The sequence below is a fragment of the Rhinopithecus bieti genome, unplaced genomic scaffold (assembly GCF_001698545.2).
Source record: "Rhinopithecus bieti isolate Rb0 unplaced genomic scaffold, ASM169854v2 scaffold_9581, whole genome shotgun sequence".
NCBI classification, from domain to species: domain Eukaryota; kingdom Metazoa; phylum Chordata; class Mammalia; order Primates; family Cercopithecidae; genus Rhinopithecus; species Rhinopithecus bieti.
The window spans coordinates 1,827,854-1,846,564 of NW_016806413.1; the positions used below are offsets into that span (position 1 = coordinate 1,827,854).

Genomic DNA, 18,711 nt, shown 5'->3' on the forward strand with positions numbered 1-18,711 from the left:
GCCATTCTCCTGCCTCAGCCTCCCGAGTAGCTGGGACTATAGGCGCCCGCCACCTCGCCCGGCTAGTTTTTTGTATTTTTTAGTAGAGACGGGGTTTCACGGTGTTAGCCAGGATGGTCTCGATCTCCTGCCCTTGTGATCCACCCGTCTCGGCCTCCCAAAGTGCTGGGATTACAGGCTTGAGCCACCGCGCCCGGCCTCAAAATGTTCTTAAGAAATAATACATTGAGAACCAAACAACAATGCTGATTTACTTGTCAGATTTTGATATTGTAAATAAACTTTTAGAATGGCTAATTAATGGCAGTTAACTGTCATGCAGAACTCATTTTATTCTCAGGACAACCCTAGGAAACATCCCCATTTTTCTATTGGGGGATGGGTAAACTGAGGCTCAGAAGGGATAAGGTTACACCCACTAAGCAGCAGATAAGGCATCAAACTCCAGACTAGGACACATTAGGACACAACATTTTTTGTTCAAAATACAAAATATTCATACTAGCTACAGATTGAGTCTTACATTCCTAGGAATTTAGGAGAAAAAAAGGTGCTTTCATACAAATCTTTCCATAGTCATTACATTCCAAATTTTACTCTCCAGCATGAAGCCTCTGATGTCGAAGAAGTGCTGAACTGTGCCTAAAGGATTTCCCACATCCAACACACTCATAAGGTTTTTCTCCAGTATGAATTCTGTAATGCTCACTAAGGTGTGCTTGTTTGCGGAAAGTTTTTTCACACTCACTACACTTATAAAGTTTCTCTCCGGTGTGAGTCCTTTCATGTTCAACAAGGGAAGAGTTCTGAGTGAAGGCTTTGCCACATTCAATGCATGTGTAGGGTTTCTCTCCTGAATGAATTCTCTGATGCTGCATGAGACACACACTCTGATTAAAGGCTTTCCCACATTCATTACACTTAAAAGGTTTATCTCCAGAATGACTTCTCTGATGACGAGTAAGGCATACGCTCTGACTGAAGGCTTTGCCACATTCTGTGCATTTATACGGTTTCTCTCCAGTATGAATTCGCTGGTGTTTAATAAGGGATGGGCTCTGACAAAAGGCTTTTCCACATTCATTGCATTTATAGGGTTTCTCTCCAGTATGAATTCTCAGATGCTGAACAAGAATTGCTTTTGTTTGAAAGGCTTTCTCACATTCATTACATTTATAAGGTTTCTCTCCCGTATGGATTCTCAGATGTTGAGTAAGATTTGACTGTTTACAGAAACAACTTCCACATTCACTGCACACATAGGGCTTCTCTCCTCTGTGAATCCTCTGGTGCTGGGTAAGAGATGATCTCTGAGTAAAGAACTTTCCACATTCACTACACTTTGAAGGTTTCTTCTGCATGTTAACTCTCCGATGTTTCATTTTGAGTGATATTTGGCTGGAATTCATGCTGCTTGTAACACCAAATTCATACTTACAAAATTTTTTTTTCCTCACAGATGATTATCATTAGAGTAAGACTGTTCTAGGAAAGGTTACTGTGTGTGTGTACTCACACACGTCACACATGCATTGCTGTCCTCTCATTCATCCTTGCAGGATTCCCCTTCCTCTTCCTTGTTCAGCCTGCATTCTCAACTTCTCCAAAAGTCAACCCCTAATGATCAGCCTCTCTGAAGAGAGAGATTAAGTTGTGACAGGTATTAGGAATTCTATAAAATTCCATATCACAATTGATTCTGAAACAATCAAATACTAAAAACTAACCCAGGTAATTTGGGATCATTCAGATTTGCATCCACAGTGATAAATAACTGGAAAATATGAAAGGAATAAGTATACTAGACTTGGACATATAAGTGTTAGGGAAACTTACTGTCCACTTAGTCTCTACTCCTCAAAAAACAGAGGAATTATAATTCTATTTCCTTAGGTTGCCTATAATCATGGCAGACTAGTGATAATCAAAGAGTTTCCCTTCTAAAACTTCAAATATGATTCAGGCTGTAACTTTCACTAGGGCTATCTCACCAGTCCTTCCTTATTCAGTCACCTTTACAGGTGTCTTACTGGATCTCTCTTTCTCTCCACAACATTCACCATCAATAGTTCTCTCCTTAAGTCTAACTGGAAACCTACAGGTTTGAAAACTAGAGTCCTGCTTACTGGAAGAAAGTAAGATATTACTCTTTTGTTTCAGGAAAATTACAGAAGTGGTCCTTAAAGTAGAAGGTTTAATTGGACAGTAACTTGACAACAGCATCATGGTCCAGGTGCTGGCCCTCACCTTTGTAGCAAAAGAAATACTTCAGAATCTGAAGTATACTAATCAGATTTATAAGGGGAATGAGAGAGAAAATAAAGTCACTTTATTTATTTACAATGAAAAACGTTTGTGCTCAATATAGAGCTGGTTAACACATTCTCTGGACTTTAGAAAAACAGTATGTGAACCAAATCATTGTCATTAGAGCACTCTTTGGGAAACAAAGAACTGGAGAAAGAACAAAATATTTAATTGATTATAACTAAATGATCATCAAATTTTGAAACCCTGGTGCCCTAAATAAGCTACACGGAATTAAAGAATGAATATTCAGGTGCTACACATCAGAGCAACCTCTTCCCTAGTAGGTGCTGGAGACACTAACACATTCTTTTTCTCTGAGGCCCATTTTTGTCTTAGTTTTCTAATCATGTAAATTACACAACGATATATCCTCACTTTAAAATATTTAGATAATATAGAAGTATATAAGATAGGCCAGGCATGGTGGCTCACACCTATCATCTCAACACTTTGAGAGGCTGAGGCAGGAGGATCACTTGACGCCAGGAGTTTAAAAGCAACCTAGGCAACATAGTGAGATACTGTCTCCACAAAAAATAAACAATTAGCTGGGTGTGGTCATGTGCACCTGTAGTCCCAGCTACTCAGCAGGCTGAGGTGGGAAAATCACTTGAGCCCAGGATGTTGAGGCTGGAGTATGCCATGATCACACCACTGCACTCCAGCTAGGACAGAGCAAGACCTCGTCCCTAAAAGAAAATTTTTGTTAGCAAAATAAACCTGTTCCTTGATTATCAAGTTTGGAGTATCTTCTTTCATTCCTTTTTTCTTCATATTTTTCTACACATATATAGCACTTAATTCTCTTTACATAAATGAAATAGTTCTACAGGTTCTGCCCTGCAATTTGCTTTTATTTCCCACTAAAAAATGTGTCTTAGAGATCTCTTCATGTTGGTACATATGGATCTATCGGGGCTGAGAGTCAACTGATACATACTGGTATATCTGTACAAATTGTTCACAACTACCTGCTTGGGCAATGCCTGTACCATACTGTTTGTTAAATATGTTGACTATCTTACCTAAACCTATCTTTATCTGATGTATTAACTTACAGCATGGATATGCTATATACAAAAACAAACTCCAGTTGGTTTAAGCAACTAGATGTAAAACCAAAACTCTAAGCACATTTTTAATTCCTTTACTCATATTTTCCAAAATAAAAGGTTTTATCTTATCATACAAAGAATGCATGCTCATTCTATTAAATGGTCAGCTACTCCAAAGAGGAAATCACTTGAAACCCAGTCACAGAAAATAGAGTTAGTATGTTGATGGACTTTCTTCTAGGTATCTCTTGATGCATATAAACATAGATACATACATTAAGTGTTCATATATTATGCATACATATTAAACTAGACCAAATTCTTCAGGACACAGTCATATTCTCTTCACAGAGTTCCCATAACCTAAGAATACAATTTACCCAGAATTATTTTACTAAGTTTGACAGACACCCAGGCTCCATGTTGCCTTTTGATAGCCAGTGACAGTATCAGTTGCAGTAACTTAAGCTCTTGTTCTAAACACGGCCAGAAACCCATTCCATATTCTCTGAGGAAATACCTAATTACATTTGCAATGGGTCTTCCAATAATTTACTACCTATATTCCTAGATCCAACCACTACATCATTAAGGCATCATACTTAGCAGTTCAGTAAGTGGTTTAAAGATGTGCTACCAGATGACTGTAGAGTCTTCAGTTCAGGTACTCTGATAAGAACTCAGTGCACTCTAACCAATTATTCCATAGCCTTTTTCACAGTGGGCCACTCTCACTGATTTGAGTAAAATGGTACCCATTTCTGCGTGGTTCTACATTTTCAGTCTCCTGGGTCCACATATAGTGGACAATGGTGGGTCCCATCACTTCTGATGGCAGTCTCACAACAACCACCATCCTGGACTCTCTAGTTAGAGTTAACTTACCAAGAGACAGGTTGTTAGGCACACAAGCAATACTGGCTTTTCTCCTGGGGGCTCTTCTCTTGAGGAAAGGTAGGAATTTGAGGTGCTGAGGGAGGAAAAAGAGCCACCCATAAATTACCAGCCGACTTTCTACATATTCTGGATTCGGGGTAACTCAAGAACATCCCATCTCTAACCAAACGACCATTTTAAGTTTAAATGAAAGAATGTTGTTATTATCCTAGAGAAGAATCTCCAATGACAAAATTAGTGAGTGGGTACACTTCAGAGCTCTGTGGCAATGCACAAAGAGGGCAGGTCGTTCTAAGGACTAAGCATCTAGGGGTAAAAATTTCTTTATAGGAGATAAGGTTGGAGCCCAATGGCTCCCCTAAGCCTACTGGAAAAGCCATTTATTCCAAAAGTCAAAGGCTGCAGGGCTACAACAGAGGGCAGGACCAGTAATAGACTCAGTCAAGAGGTGTGGATCCTAGTCTCAGTTCTGCCACCAATTTCTTCAGTGACCTAACGCAGGTCACTCAGTCTCATCCATTTCTTATTTGTTAAATGAAAGTGAAAAGCTAGATAATATTTAAAGCTTCTTCTAATATCAACATTCTATGATGCTTTGATTCTATATAGATGGGAAAAGAGCAAAAACCTAAAATCAAGCCTTTCCAGTCCATCTTTGATTGAGTCTGTTTATTCATTTATTTGAAAAGTACTAAAGGAGCTAGCAGTGAGGTGAGTGGGTCTTGTTAAGAACAGGCTGAATGAAGGGGTGGCCTACCCCTCCACACCTGTGGGCGTTTCTCGTTAGGTGGAACGAGAGACTTGAGAAAAGAAATGAGACACAGAGACAAAGTATAGACAAAGAAAAAGTGGGCCCAGGGGACCGGCGCTCAGCATACAGAGGACCCACGCCAGCACCAGTCTCTGAGTTCCCTTAGTATTTATTGATAATTATCTTTACCATCTTAAAGAAAAGGAAGTGGCAGGATAATAGGATCATTGTAAGGAGAAAGTCAGCAGTAAGACATATGAATAAAGATCTCTGTGACATAAGTTTAAGGAAAAGTGCTGTGCCTTGATATGCATATGTAAACACCTCCATAAACCTTTTCAGGGCATAAAGAGCAGCATTGCGCTAGCAAGTCCCGCCTTTCGCCCTAAGGCGGTTTTCTCCTTTCTCAGTAAACAGAACATACAATCGGGTTTTATACCGAGATGTTCCATTCATTGCCCAGATACGGGCAGGAGGCAGATGCTTTTCTCTATCTCAACTGCCAACAACCGCCAAGAGGCCTTCTTTCCTCTTGTACTAGTCCTCCTCAGCACAGACCCTTCACGGGTGCCAGGCTGGGGGATGATCAGGTCTTTCCCTTCCCACAAGGCCATATTTCAGACTATCACATGGGGAGAAACCTTGGACAATACCTAGCTTTCCTAGGCAGAGGTCCCTGCGACCTTTGGCAGTGTGCGTGTCCCTGGGTACTTGAGATTAAGAGAATGGTGACGACTTTTAACTAGCAAGCTGCCTTCAGGCACTTGTTTAACAAAGTACACCCTGCACAGCCCAAAATCCTTTAAACCTTGAGTCACCATAGCACATGTCTCTTGCAAGGACAAGGTTGGAGGTGGGGTCACAGATTAACAGCATCTCAAATACAGAACAAAATGGAGTCTCTTATGTCTACTTCTTTCTATTTAGACACAGTAACAGTCTGATCTTTCTTTCTTTTCCCCACACTGAATCAACAGCAGGGAAACTTCCTGTCAGTTATCCTCCAATTAGAATTGGGGGAATTTCTCGAAAATAACAAGAGGATTGCCTTTTTGTGAGGAGTATCTGCTGTGAGATGTTAAGGACCCTTCATAAGGGAAAGGTTTCAAGAACCCCTCCTAATGTAAAGAACACTGTATTCAAAGGCAGGAACCTGGTTTCCTGTCTAATATATCCCAATCTACTAGCATCTCTTAACTGACACTGAACAAACTGTTTAATTATTATTTTCAAACTTCTCTTTTTTTCCCCCATTTGGTCAAATAAGCCAGCAATTATTTTCAAACTTGCAGTCAACCTTTAATATTTAGCTCAAATGTGAACCTCCACACCTCTTCCATGTGGGAAATTTTTCTTGACTTTTCCAAGGCACTTCCTCATCTACATTCTCAAAGAATTTTACAAGTTTCCACTGCAGGACTTTCTAGTCTGATTACACTCTGCCTTCCTCCACCAAACTTACAAGTATGGCATGGGCTCTGGGGCTAGGACTTTTGAACAAGTTACTTAACCTTTTTTTGCACCAGTTTTTTCAATTGTTAAATGGAGACGATAAAAATAACCACTCTATAGGGTTGTGGTAATGAATAAGTGGGTTACTACATGGCAACTACTTAGAAGAATGCCAGCTGGTAAGCATTCGATAAATAGTGCCTGCTGTTAAAGTATTGAGTCTGTATGTCTTCATACAGTACCTATTTTGTTGCTGTTAGAGAAGAATAAATAATGAAGGGAAGTGGATAATTATTGCATATACTTATTTCAACCCGCACAACTTTGGAAAACGGCAAGGCAAGAAACAGTATTTACTTCTGGAAATCAGAAAACTGAAGTGCCCAGAAGTTCACTAACTTGCTCAAGTATGTACAAATCGAACCCATGTCCCCCGACTCCCAGCCCAGGGCTCTCGAACAGCCTCTCCTCCCTTCATGGCAAGTTTGCCCTAGGCCTCGGGCCTCCGCTCCAAAGGCCCTCCAGGAAGGAAGACGCCCTGCCTCCCGAGGGAGGCGCTGGAACCGACCCGCAGCAGCCCGGCACAGCGGAAACCGCTCACCATGCACACTTCCCACGGCGCTCCCCTCACGAACCTTGCAACAGGTGCCTGGGTGCTGCCCTGTGGAAGGGAGTAATTTCCGGAGGCGTCCCGCCGGCGTGACGTCAGCAGTCCGCGCCTCGGCCAATAACCACCGCAGTCTCCGCTCTAGGAAGGCGGGAGCGGCTTCCTCTCTGTGGTTCCTCCCCCCGACGCAGCTACGGGTTTCGGGTTTCGGTGCTGTGCGGGATAAGGCGCTTGCAGAAACAACCTGCGAGCCCACCTGACTTGCGTCTTCCAGTACAGGGAAACGGAATGGAAGTCAGAAGGGTCGACCACAAGGAGCTCTTACTGTGCATCAGTTCATCCTGCAAGTCCGCCGCATTTAACTTCCTATGTTACTGTCCTTTGGGGATTCTCAAGGCTTTTCACAAAACTGGCTTCCACCTTACTCACACACATCCTCACCTGGAAGAAAATTGACCTCCTCACAAAAACCCCTGACACCTTACTGACCCAGGATCTTTGTTCAGGTGGCCAAAAAAAAAAAAAAAAAAGCTGTACAGGCTAGGCGCGGTGGCTCACGCCTGTAATCCCAGCACTTTGGGAGGCCGAGGCGGGCGGATCACCTGAAGTCAGAAGTTCGAGACCAGCGTGCCCAACATGGAGAAACCCCGTCTCTACTAAAAATACAAAAATCAGCCGGGTGTGATGGTAGGCGCCTGTAATCCCAGCCACTCCGGAGGCTGAGGCGCAAGAATCACTTGAACCTGGGAGCGGGAGGTTGCAGTGAGCCGAGATCGAGCCACTGCACTCCAGCCTGGGTGACAGAGTGAGACTGTCTCAGAAAAAAAAAAAAAAAAAAAAAAAAGCACTGCTTTGGGCTCAAATCCCTGATTCTCAGTGTATGAACTTTGCAATTTTACCTCTCTGTGCCTGCTTCCTCACTTACCAGGTATAATAATGGTACCATAGGGTTGTTGTGAGGATTAAATGAGGTTAATACGTGTGAATTACTAACATCTAGTATTTTTTAAATCTTCAGTAAATGTTAGGACTATTATCTGCTTCTCAAATCCCAGCTCCAGTGCCTATTGTTCGGCTTTGGCTTCAGTGACCTTTCAGGGCCTCAAGGTAGCACACTCATCCCTTTCTACAAAACTTCAGATCTTGCTGGCCCTAACTCAGGAAATATTTGCACACATGGGCTCATCTTGACAGGTAAAGTCCAGAGATAAAGGCATGAGTGGAGAGTACCTTATTCACTTCCAAGCATTCCAATTGATCTGCAAGCTCAGGACAACGGGGCTGTGTGCATACCATCATATCCCTAGTGTGCAGCATATAGTAGTGAACACTTGCTGAGTAAATTAATCAGATGCAGCAGAGAAATTATCCATTCCAGGCCAGGGGTGGTGGCTCATGCCTGTAATCCCAGCACTTTGGGAGGCCATGGAGGACGGATCACGAGGTCAGGAGTTTGAGACCAGCCTGACCAACATGGCAAAACCCCGTCTCTACTAAAAATACACAAAATAATCGGGTGTGGTGGTGCGCCCCTGTAATCCCAACTACTCAGGAGGGTTAGGTAGGAGAATCGCTTGAACCTGGGAGGCGAGATGCAGTGAGCCGAGATCATGCCACTGCACTCCAGCCTGGGCGACAGAGCCAGACTCCACCTTAAAAAAAAAAAAAAAAAATTGGCCGGGTGCAGTGGCTCACGCCTGTAATCCCAGCACTTTGGGAGGCCGAGGCGGGTGGATCACGAAGTCAGGAGATCAGGACCATCCTGGCTAACGTGATGAAACCCCGTCTCTACTAAAAAAATACAAAAAAAAAATTGCCGAACGTGGTGGTGGGCGCCTGTAGTCCCAGCAACTCCGGAGGCTGAGGCAGGAGAATGGCGTGAACTCAGGAGGCGGAGCTTGCAGTGAGCCGAGATCGTGCCACTGCACTCCAGCCTGGGCTACAGAGCGAGATTCCGTCTCAAAAAAAAAAAAAAATTATCCATTCCAGTCTTCAGATTCGCAGTTTTCCCAAAATGGAGTCCCTATTGGACACAAATCAGGAATGGTGGTGCCACAGACTGGGGCCATCACTATCTTTGGCTAAAAAGTGACACTTCGTAAAATTGTCAGTTGATATGCCATGTAACAATAACGTTAAGTTTCTCTTTCCAAGTGTCACATTCTCAGCACTTGTTTGAAATCAGATAGCAAGTTCTTCCCTCCAGCCCTAACATCTCACAGGCCAGAGAGCCTAGGTCTAATTATTCATTCCCCAAACATCAGGCTTCAAAGAATCTCCAAGTCAGCAGGCTCTAGTGTGTGGAGGACATTGTCTGGAGTGAGGTACCCTAGGTAGAGCAGGTTACTAGAAACCGTAATCTGGAGTTTAATAGCAGTTTGGGCTGAGCTTCTTTCAATGAGGTGTAAAATAGACGGTAGGGATGCACACCAAAAACATTCCATAACACTAAAATAACCTTAGCCCTCATGTGGCCAGTGGATAAAAGAAATGAAACTAATGCCACATATGGTCAAGATTAGGTTTCTACCTTATGTAGAAAAAGTAGGGGCCAAAAGGTATAATCAACTTACTTGTCACCCTCACACTCAGGAAAGTGAGATTCTGAGAACAAAAACCTTCTCAATCTTATACAAGTGAGCTCCTCACATCCTCAGGATAAGGAAAAGACTGGAGCACTAAGTGGTCAATTCTAGGCTGGATGCAGTGGCTCAGGCCTGTAAGGGAGTCTGAGATAGGAGGATCATCTGAGGGCAGGAGTTTGTGATAAGCCTGGGTAACATAGCAAGAACCTGTCTGTACCAAAAAATAAAATAAAATAAACTTTTTTTTGAGACAGACTCTTGCTCTGTCACCCAGGCTGGAGTGCAGTGGCATGATCTTGGCTCACTGCAACCTCCGCCTCCCAGGTTCAAGCCATTCTCCTGCCTCAGCCTCCTGAGTAGCTGGGATTACAGGCACGCACCACCATGCCTGGCTAATTTTGTATTTTAGTAGAGACGGGGTTTCACCATGTTGGTCAGGCTGGTCTCGAACTCCTGACCTCGTGATCCGCCTGCCTTTGCCTCCCAAACGCTGTGAGTACAGGCGTGAGCCACCGCACCTGGCCATAAAATAAACTTTTTAAAAAGTAGGCAGGCATGGTAGTTCACACCTGTAGTCCCAACTACTTGGGAGGCTGAGGTGAGAGAATCACTTGAGCCTGGGAGGTCTAGGCTACAGTGAGCTAGGATCATGCTACTGCACTCCAGCCTGGGCAACAGAGTGAAACCATCTCAGAAACTTTCTAACAACAAAAAAAAGTGGTCAGTTCTACAAAAGATAAAGAGGCATATGGAATAGAGGTATAACCAATACAGGGAAAAGTGAATGAAATGCAAAGACACTGCAGTTTGAACCTCATCTGACACTGGTTGTGTAGTCTTGAGCAACCCCAATCACATCTTTCCTCTTTTGTTCTGAGGATCTGATGTGGCTCCATCCCACTGTGTCCTTCTGAAGTCATGAATTAAATTTCAGTGCACAATAAGCAAGACACTCAAATTCTTTATCATCCCAGAGCCCAAAATCTCAGGAAGTGCTTCCACTTTGGAACTTTTTTTTTTTTTTTTTTTTTTTTAAGAGAGAGGGTCTCACTCTCTGACACATAGGCTAGAGTGCAGTGGCGTGATCCTAGCTCACTGCAGCTCCAAACACCTGGGCTCAAGCAATCCTTCCACCTCAGGCTCAGCATCCAGAATAGCTAGGACTATAGGCATGCACCACCATACCTGGCCTTTGTTTTTTTCTTTTTTTTCTTTTCTTTTTTTTTTTTAAGAGACAAGGTCTTGCTATGTTCCACAGGATGCTCTCGAACGCCTGGCCTGAATCAATCATCCCACCTCAGACTCCTGAGTAGTTGGGATTATAGGTGCGAGCCACCATGCCTGGCGCACTTTAAGATTTGTAAGCTCCAAATGCCCTCCTGCTAGGCCAGCATTACTCTTCCATTCCCATTTACTATTTCATAGCTATTCCAGTTGACACAGGTATGTCTCTGCAGTTGCATGCATTTTCCTCCTCCTGCTGACCCTGACATCAATATAATTGAAAGCATTTTGTTAAATTGTGATAGGACTTTTAAATCTCTAATTGAAAAATACTGTTTTTTTATGGGATCTTCTGTTTAATAAAACCACATACCTTATCTTAGGGAAAGTTGCAGAATTCTTGCTCCTGGCAGACACTTCATGGATACACATACTCACCATGCCTCCTTCCTGCTGACAACTGGGGACCTAAGTCACAACCTGCAGACTGGCACACAGAAATGTCTGACTCTTCAGTTGAGTTTAAAAAATACTTATTGAGCACCTCCTAAGTAGCAGGCACTGTTGATACAAAGGTAAACAAATTTCACATTGTTCCTTCCCTAGCAAAGCTGACAAAAGGAAAGATGTGTGAACAAACTATTATAATGTAACATAATAAAATGATGAAAAAAGCAAGACAGAATAAAACATCCATGAGGTTAGAGACAGCTTTGAGATACTGCCTGAGCACATTCCTAAGTGAAAAATGGGAGTTCTGCAGGCAAGCAGAAGCAGGGAAGGGAATTGAGGCAACAGGAACAGTTTGTGCAAAAGTGCCAAAGTAGAGTCCAGAGGTGATATTCCAGAATCACAGGAATTTGAACTATGGAATAGAACATGCCAGGCAAGGAATGGCAGCTGGGGATGGCAATTCAGGCATGGGCCAGATGAGGGGCCTTACATGCCTCTTTAAAGGACTAGTACTTTATTCTGAAAACAATAAGTAGCCAGTTATGCTTACAAAGATCAAGAGGAAATGTGAAAATGGCGTAGTGGGGCAAGAAACCGGAAGACTGTAAGATACATTTCAAAATAGGAAGTCCAGGCACAGTGGCTCATGCCTATAATCCTGGCACTTTGGGTGGCTGAGGCAGGCACACTGCTTAAGCCCAGGAGTCCAAGGCCAGCCTGGGCAACATGGTGAACCCCATCTCTACAAAAAAAAATAGAAAAATTAGCCAAGCATAGTGGCACATGCCTGTAGTCCCAGCTACTTGGAAGGCTGAAATGGGAGGACCGCTTAAGCCTGGGAGGTAGGGTATGCAGTAAGCAGAGACCATGCCATTGCATTCCAGCCTGGACAACAGAGTGAGATCCTGTCTCAAAAAAAAAAAAAAAAAAAAAAAAGAATTAAAATTAAAGGAGTAGGGGACTGGACTACAATTGCAGTGGAGATGGCTTCCAGAGATAGGAGATAACTTCAACAGGACATAGTGGTTAAATGGATATGAAGATTGAGTAAGAGGGAAAATTGAGGGTGAGGGCAATGCCTAGGTTTGGGGCCACACTGGAGTGACTAGGCACATCATGGGTCAGCAACTGAGAGAAAATCAGAGCACATAAGTGCAAGTGTGAGAATATGTGGTCATGGTAGTGGAAGGACCAGTTATTTACCTTTGTTTCCCCAGAATGTGATGTGAAAACATGCCCAGAATTCTTTCTCAGCCTGAGAATTAAAAATTCCAGGGATCAAGTCATGTTCCATTTTGAGAAAATTTTTTCCCACCAAGAAACTTATACGTATCTTTTTTTTTTTTTTTTTTGAGAAAAAAGTCCTCACTCTGGTCCTCCCAGGGCTGGAGTGCACAGGCACAATCTCGGCTGACTGCAGCCTCCACCTCCCAGGTTCAAGTGATTCTCCGTGCCTCAGCCTCCCAAGATATCTTTAAAGTTTTCTTGTTTCTTTGTTAAGAAAACTCTCCCTATTCTCTCTAGTCTCCACTCATAATTCTCAAGATGGTGTACGAATATTGCTATAAATATTCATCAGGAAGTTCCAAGAAAGATTCTGTTGGGGAATGGTTGATATATTAACTCATGAAATAAATATTTACTGAACATGTATTATGTGCCAGTAATTAATTATACAGTGTTTTATCTAGGAGGTATAAATAGTTTGTTTTGGTAAAATAATATTTTCATGAACATATTTAGAAAGCTTTTACAGTATTTTTACCCATAATGTATTAATTTCCTCAATTATGACTTCATTGGTGGTAGGTTTTAAGAACATAATCTTCATAGAAAAAAGATATATATTTATACCATATTCCCATTAATGGTAATTCATGGCCCAAACCTATCCCTAGAAGGCAATTGCTCTAGAAAAATCGATGAGTTCCAAATAACCAAGTATTCCAGAATCAACTTAATTTAGTGTTTTTAATAGCCATACTTTAAAAATGCTATAAGCTTCACAGCTTAGAAACTATTTTAAATACCAGTCAAAGGCTATCCTCAATCTTCTGGAGCTCAATTTCTGGGTAGCAGTTAAGAACATGAAAGGAATTTGGGAAATAAAGGGAAAACTATGTCATTTCTCTCAAAAGAATAAAATACTGTCACAGTCAGTGGCAAAATGTGCTATCCTGATTTTCAGGGATTTGAAAAAGATTGTTTTAGAAGTCTTTCCAAAATCATTCCATGACAAATGTCAACACTTTCTTAAGCGGCCCCAACGTCCAATCAACTGAAAATTCTATCTTCTTTCATTACTAATGCTTTCTCCTAAAGACCAACAAACTAAATATCACTTTGTTAGGATGCTGTTAGTCCTAGTGGGTCTCTCTCCTCTGGTCTCTGTATACCAAGAGCCTAGGCAAAGTTACAATAGACAGGTGTACACCTTAGCACAGGCAGGGTTATGTAGGTGACTTGCTCAGTTGCATGCAGGCTTCCTGTTCTGAGGCTTGTCACTTGAGCAGACCATTTCCTTCCTGGGTAACCATTATTCCTCTGAGATAGATACTGGGTCTTACTGGTTCTCTGAACAGGTATGACTGCCTTCCCATAAACCAACATCATGAATTCTAACTTGGTCTCCTGTTTCATTCTTAGCTCTGAGTCACCACAAAGCTTGGAAGAATGAGGAAAGACCTTCTTTACTGGCAGATCTATAGAGGTTAGCCCAGTTGTTGCTTTATATCTCCTTTTTTTTTAATGAATATGGATTTTTTTTTTTTTTTTTTTTTTTTTTTTTTTTTTTTGGTTCTTATTTGTTTCCGTCTCCTCTTTATAGGACCACTTCCACAGGTTGGGAGCTTCCCCCATGGTAGCATGGTCAGGGCTGCCTCAAATCTGGAGGCTAGACTTAGCACTACATCAGAACTGTGCCACTTCACACTGACAGGCAGTGTTTAGGAAAAACATCTCAACCTGCCAGCCAACGAAAATGGGTGACAAGTCAGAAGATGGGGCAGGGTGTAGTAAAGTTAGCAGAAGTGCTAACTTAACAAATGCCCTCTCAAGCTTTAAGAGTCACATGGGGAGGCAGTGGCAATGTGTAGGCTTTATCTGAAAAGCAGGAATTTCTTTCTACCCTGTATTCCCAGATCCCCACCTCAAGTAGGCTCTGCATTCCCTAAGCTCTCACCTCCATTTCTGGAAACATTCCTCTCAGAGTACAGTAGCCAAGGCTCCTTCTTCCTTCCCTCCAGGAACTCTACCTGCCCCTCTACTCCCAGTCAGATTCATAGTCATCCTCACTAGAGAAACTGTCATAACCTAAATGCCCGCATTATTCACCACTGTGAAGTTTCTGATGTCTGAAAAGGACTGAACTATGTCTGAAGAACTTTCCACACTCGATGCACTCATAAGGCTTCTCACCAGTGTGAATTCTGTAATGTTCACTAAGGTGTGCATACTTGCGAAAAGTTTTCTCACACTCACTACATTTATAGAGCTTCTCACCAGTGTGAGTTCTATGATGTTCAGTAAGAGATGAGCTATGAGCAAAGGCTTTCCCACATTCTTTACATTTATAGGGCTTCTCTCCAGTATGAATTCTCATATGCTGAGTGAGGCAGGTGTTCTGATTAAAGCCCTTTCCACATTCATTGCATTTATAGGGTTTTTCTCCAGTGTGACTTCTCTGATGCCGAATAAGGCAAATGCTCTGAATGAAGGCTTTACCACATTCACTGCATTTGTATGGTCTCTCCCCCGTGTGTATTCTCTGATGTTTAGTGAGTGGGGTGCTCTGAGTAAATGCTTTGCCACATTCCTTACACTTATATGGTTTTTCTCCAGTATGAATTCGCTGGTGTTTAATAAGAGATGGGCTCTGACAAAACGCTTTGCCACATTCTTTACATTTATAGGGTTTCTCTCCAGTATGAATTCTCTGATGCTGAGAGAGGTTTGCCTTTGTTTGGAAAGTTTTCCCACATTCATCACATTTATGGGGTTTTTCCCCAGTGTGAATTCTCTGATGTTGTATAAGATTTGAGTGTTTTCGAAAAGAAGAGCCACATTCACTGCATACATAAGGCTTCTCACCAGTGTGAATTCTCTGATGATGAATAAGGTGTGTATTCTGATTGAATGCCTTCCCACATCTATTACATTTATAAGGTTTCTCTCCAGTGTGAATTCTCTGGTGTTCAGTGAGATGTGAGTGATTGCGGAAGGAATTCCCACATTCATTACATTTATAAGGTTTCTCTCCAGTGTGAACTCTTTGATGCTGAGTAAGAAATGATCGACATCGAAATGTTTTCCCACACTGCTCACATCCATATGGTTTCACTCCAGTGTGAATTCTTTGATGTTCAACAAGGAATGAACTACGACTAAAGGCTTTCCCACATTCCTCACATGCATAGGGTCTCTCTCCAGTATGAGTTCTCTGGTGTTGGGTAAGGGATGAGCCCTGAGTAAAGGTTTTTCCACATTCATTACATTTCCAAGATTTCTTCTGTGTGAAGAGAGTTGGACATTTACTTTGGTCTGAAAAATCATTGGTGTGTACATTACTTGTTTCCCGCTGATGCAGACTCTCTTCTGTAGAAACCCTGAGACGTGTAACAAGGCTTGAGGTCAAAAGCAAGCTTTTCTCAAAATTATAGTTTTGACTACTAATTTCAGGGGGTGCTTCTTTGTGGATGAAAGTTATTCCCCCAAAACCTCCTTCCTGGAAAAGGCATGATTCAGCAATCTCCCTAGGAGAGTTTTCCTTCACACCCTCACATGCATATTTTTTTTCAAATGTAGAATCTTGGTATTCATCCTCTTGGAATCTCTTTGCTACTATCCCTGATGAGTCAGTTTTACAGACATCCTGCTCTGGGGCAGGCTTGTTCTTGTTTACCCAGCCTGAAAGAAAAGAGCAGAATGAATATCTCCTATACAGGGCAGAGTGAAGGCCCCTGACCTTAACTTTTGGCAGACCTCAGTAATGGCCTATGATGAAGGGCCAGTAACAACAAGTGTGGCAAGTAACTTAAGAGTTGCAACTGGTAGAAGAGATATGTATCAGGGAAATATGATTACCATTAATGAGGAAATCCCATGGAAGGGGTAGCTACAGACACCCAAGGAGCAAGAGAATGAGACAATGGAGATAAATGAAAAACAACAACCAACACATAGGCTACGATTAGGGCAAGACAGGAAACATGAATGCTTTGTATCCAGAGTGGAGACTGGGAGAATGTAAACAGGAAAATGCTAGAAATGAGAATAAAATTACTACTGGGAAAAAGTTGGCTCCAGATATGTTCACCCACCCCTGCCCCCAACATCCCCATAAGAGACAGTTATTTTATCTCCTGAGCCTCACCCAGCTTATCTTCTATAATTTCCAAAGGCTTCCTGTTGGCTGGCTATTTCTCCCACTGCTTGTCCCTTGCTCACTCACCTGGACAAGTCTCTCTTCTAATCTCTCTCTCTTCAGTTCCTTGCATATTCAACATCCACAGACTGTCTCTTCACTTTGATTGGAAAACAATTCAGGCTTGAAAAACTGGGAGCCCTGCTCATGGGGAAAAAAGATGCAGGGAGAGAGGGAATATTACTGTCCCAGTAAACAGAACAAAGAGCTGTTGCCTAGTAACACTATCTAATAACACACACAATAACTCTTAGGATAACAATGTGGAAGCATCCGCAAAAATCAGCATTGGCTTGTAGCCTCCCAGGTTCACACCCCATTTGTTAGCTGTCCAAAAAGTGATAACATCAGACTAACATACTATCAAACATTTAAGCACTTGATAAATAAATCAGAATGTTATTCATTAACTTTTTATAATGATAAAGATTAAATGAATAGGTATATTCACATCAATTAGTACACTCTGTCCATCATACAATAATCTGTATGAAAAGCCAGTCAATATAGTTAAAAGTTATATAGCAAAATGTCCTCATAGCAAGGCTTGTGTATTAAGTCTGATTTACCTACTTCTACCAAATGCCAAGAGGCTGAGATAGTGTCAGGGAATGCTATCTACTTGATACAAACTAGAGACACACTGATTGTCCTTTCTTCAAGATGTCATATCAATTAAACAGTTTTTCTTCAGGTATAGCTCAGTGTCAGAGGACAGGCTGCAGTTAAAAAGAAACAAAATAAATTTAATTGTGAAATAAGTTTTGACTTACAAAAAAGTTGCAAAATACCAGTTTCTGTAAATGCTTATTTTAAAATGTCATTATCAAAACTATTCATTCAAAATATCTCTCCATTTAACCTTGAAGTGAGAAGCAGAACTGGCAGCATTATTCAAGGAAAAGGGAAGATCCAGAGATGATTTTACCAGAGTCAAGAACTTGGAAGACATGAAAAAATAAAATAAGTCTGCTCAAGTACATAATAAGCTTGGTCTTGTGGACTTCTCAGTGAAGTCTGTGCTTTTGCATTGAACTTTAAAGTTTTAAGAAGATACTTGGCTGGAAGCAGTGGCTTAGGCCTGTAATCCCAGCACTTTGGGAGGCCAAGGCAGGTGGATCACCTGAGGTTAGGAGTTTGAGACCAGCCTAGCCAACATGGCGAAACCCTGTCTCCATAAGAATATAAAAATTAGCTGGGCATGATGGCAGGTGCCTGTAATCCCAGCTACTCAGGAGAATGAGGTGGGAGAATCACTTGAACCCAGGAGGCAGAGGCTACAGCGAGCCAAGATTACATGATTGCACTCCAGCTTGGGAGACAGAGCGAGACTCCAGCTCAAAAAAAAAAGAAGATCCTATCTGGGTTTTCCTGATTCTCATTCACAGGAAGAACATAAAGGGACCTGTAAGCTACTATACAATCCTACAGAGACTCAGAGACTCATGCAAGCAGACTGGGATTTGGGTGACTAATCAGTGCTAGACACTGGAAAAAGAAGCCAGACACCCTATCCGGCTCCAACTTGTGTCATAGCTGGATAAAGACATTAAATGAATCATTTCAAATACGGGAGTTACAAAACTGCAAGTATGGGGTGCTACAGAATGTAGAGCAGAGGGGACCTGATATAGTCTGGGTCCCCTTTAGACATGTGAAAGGGAAAAGTAGGCCAGGCACGGTGGCTCACGTCTGGAATCCCAACACTTTGGGAGGCTGAGGCAGGCGGATCATGAGGTCAGGAGATCGAGACCATCCTGGCTAACATGGTGAAACCCCGTCTCTACTAAAAATACAAAAAATTAACTGGGCGTGGTGGCACATGCCTGTAGTCCCAGCTGCTTGGGAGTCTGAGGCAGGAGAATCACTTGAACCCGGGAGGCAGAGGTTGCAGTGAGGCAAGATCGCGCCACTGCACTCCAGCCTGGGCGACAGAGCGAGACTCCATCTCAAAA

At 42.3% G+C, this 18,711-nt stretch overlaps 2 protein-coding genes across 6 annotated transcripts in view; both read right to left on the bottom strand.

Annotated features, from left to right (window-relative positions):
* Window positions 1–139: 139 nt before the first annotated feature.
* Window positions 140–7,179, bottom strand: ZNF501 (zinc finger protein 501). Of its 3 annotated transcripts, none has more exons than XM_017876289.1 (3): window positions 7,067–7,179; window positions 4,251–4,335; window positions 140–1,633 (listed from the first exon to the last, which is right to left on the bottom strand). In XM_017876289.1, the coding sequence occupies exon 3, from the start codon at window positions 1,407–1,409 to the stop codon at window positions 594–596; it is 816 nt and encodes a 271-aa protein (XP_017731778.1). In that variant the 5' UTR covers window positions 1,410–1,633; window positions 4,251–4,335; window positions 7,067–7,179; the 3' UTR covers window positions 140–593. The 3 variants fall into 3 exon arrangements, with proteins under 3 accessions (XP_017731778.1, XP_017731779.1, XP_017731780.1); XM_017876290.1 differs by having other exon boundaries at window positions 7,101–7,174; XM_017876291.1 differs by lacking the exon at window positions 4,251–4,335 and having other exon boundaries at window positions 7,101–7,139.
* Window positions 7,180–13,278: 6,099 nt separating this feature from the next.
* Window positions 13,279–18,711, bottom strand: part of ZNF502 (zinc finger protein 502) — a 12,868-nt gene continuing 7,435 nt past the window's right edge. For all 3 annotated transcript variants that reach the window (XM_017876294.1, XM_017876293.1, XM_017876296.1), the window contains 2 exons: window positions 16,784–16,897; window positions 13,279–16,239 (listed from right to left, as the gene is read on the bottom strand). In XM_017876294.1, coding sequence (XP_017731783.1) covers window positions 14,660–16,239; window positions 16,784–16,838 — 1,635 coding nt within the window. In that variant the 5' untranslated portion in view covers window positions 16,839–16,897 and the 3' untranslated portion in view covers window positions 13,279–14,659. The remainder of the gene's footprint in view (window positions 16,240–16,783; window positions 16,898–18,711) is intronic.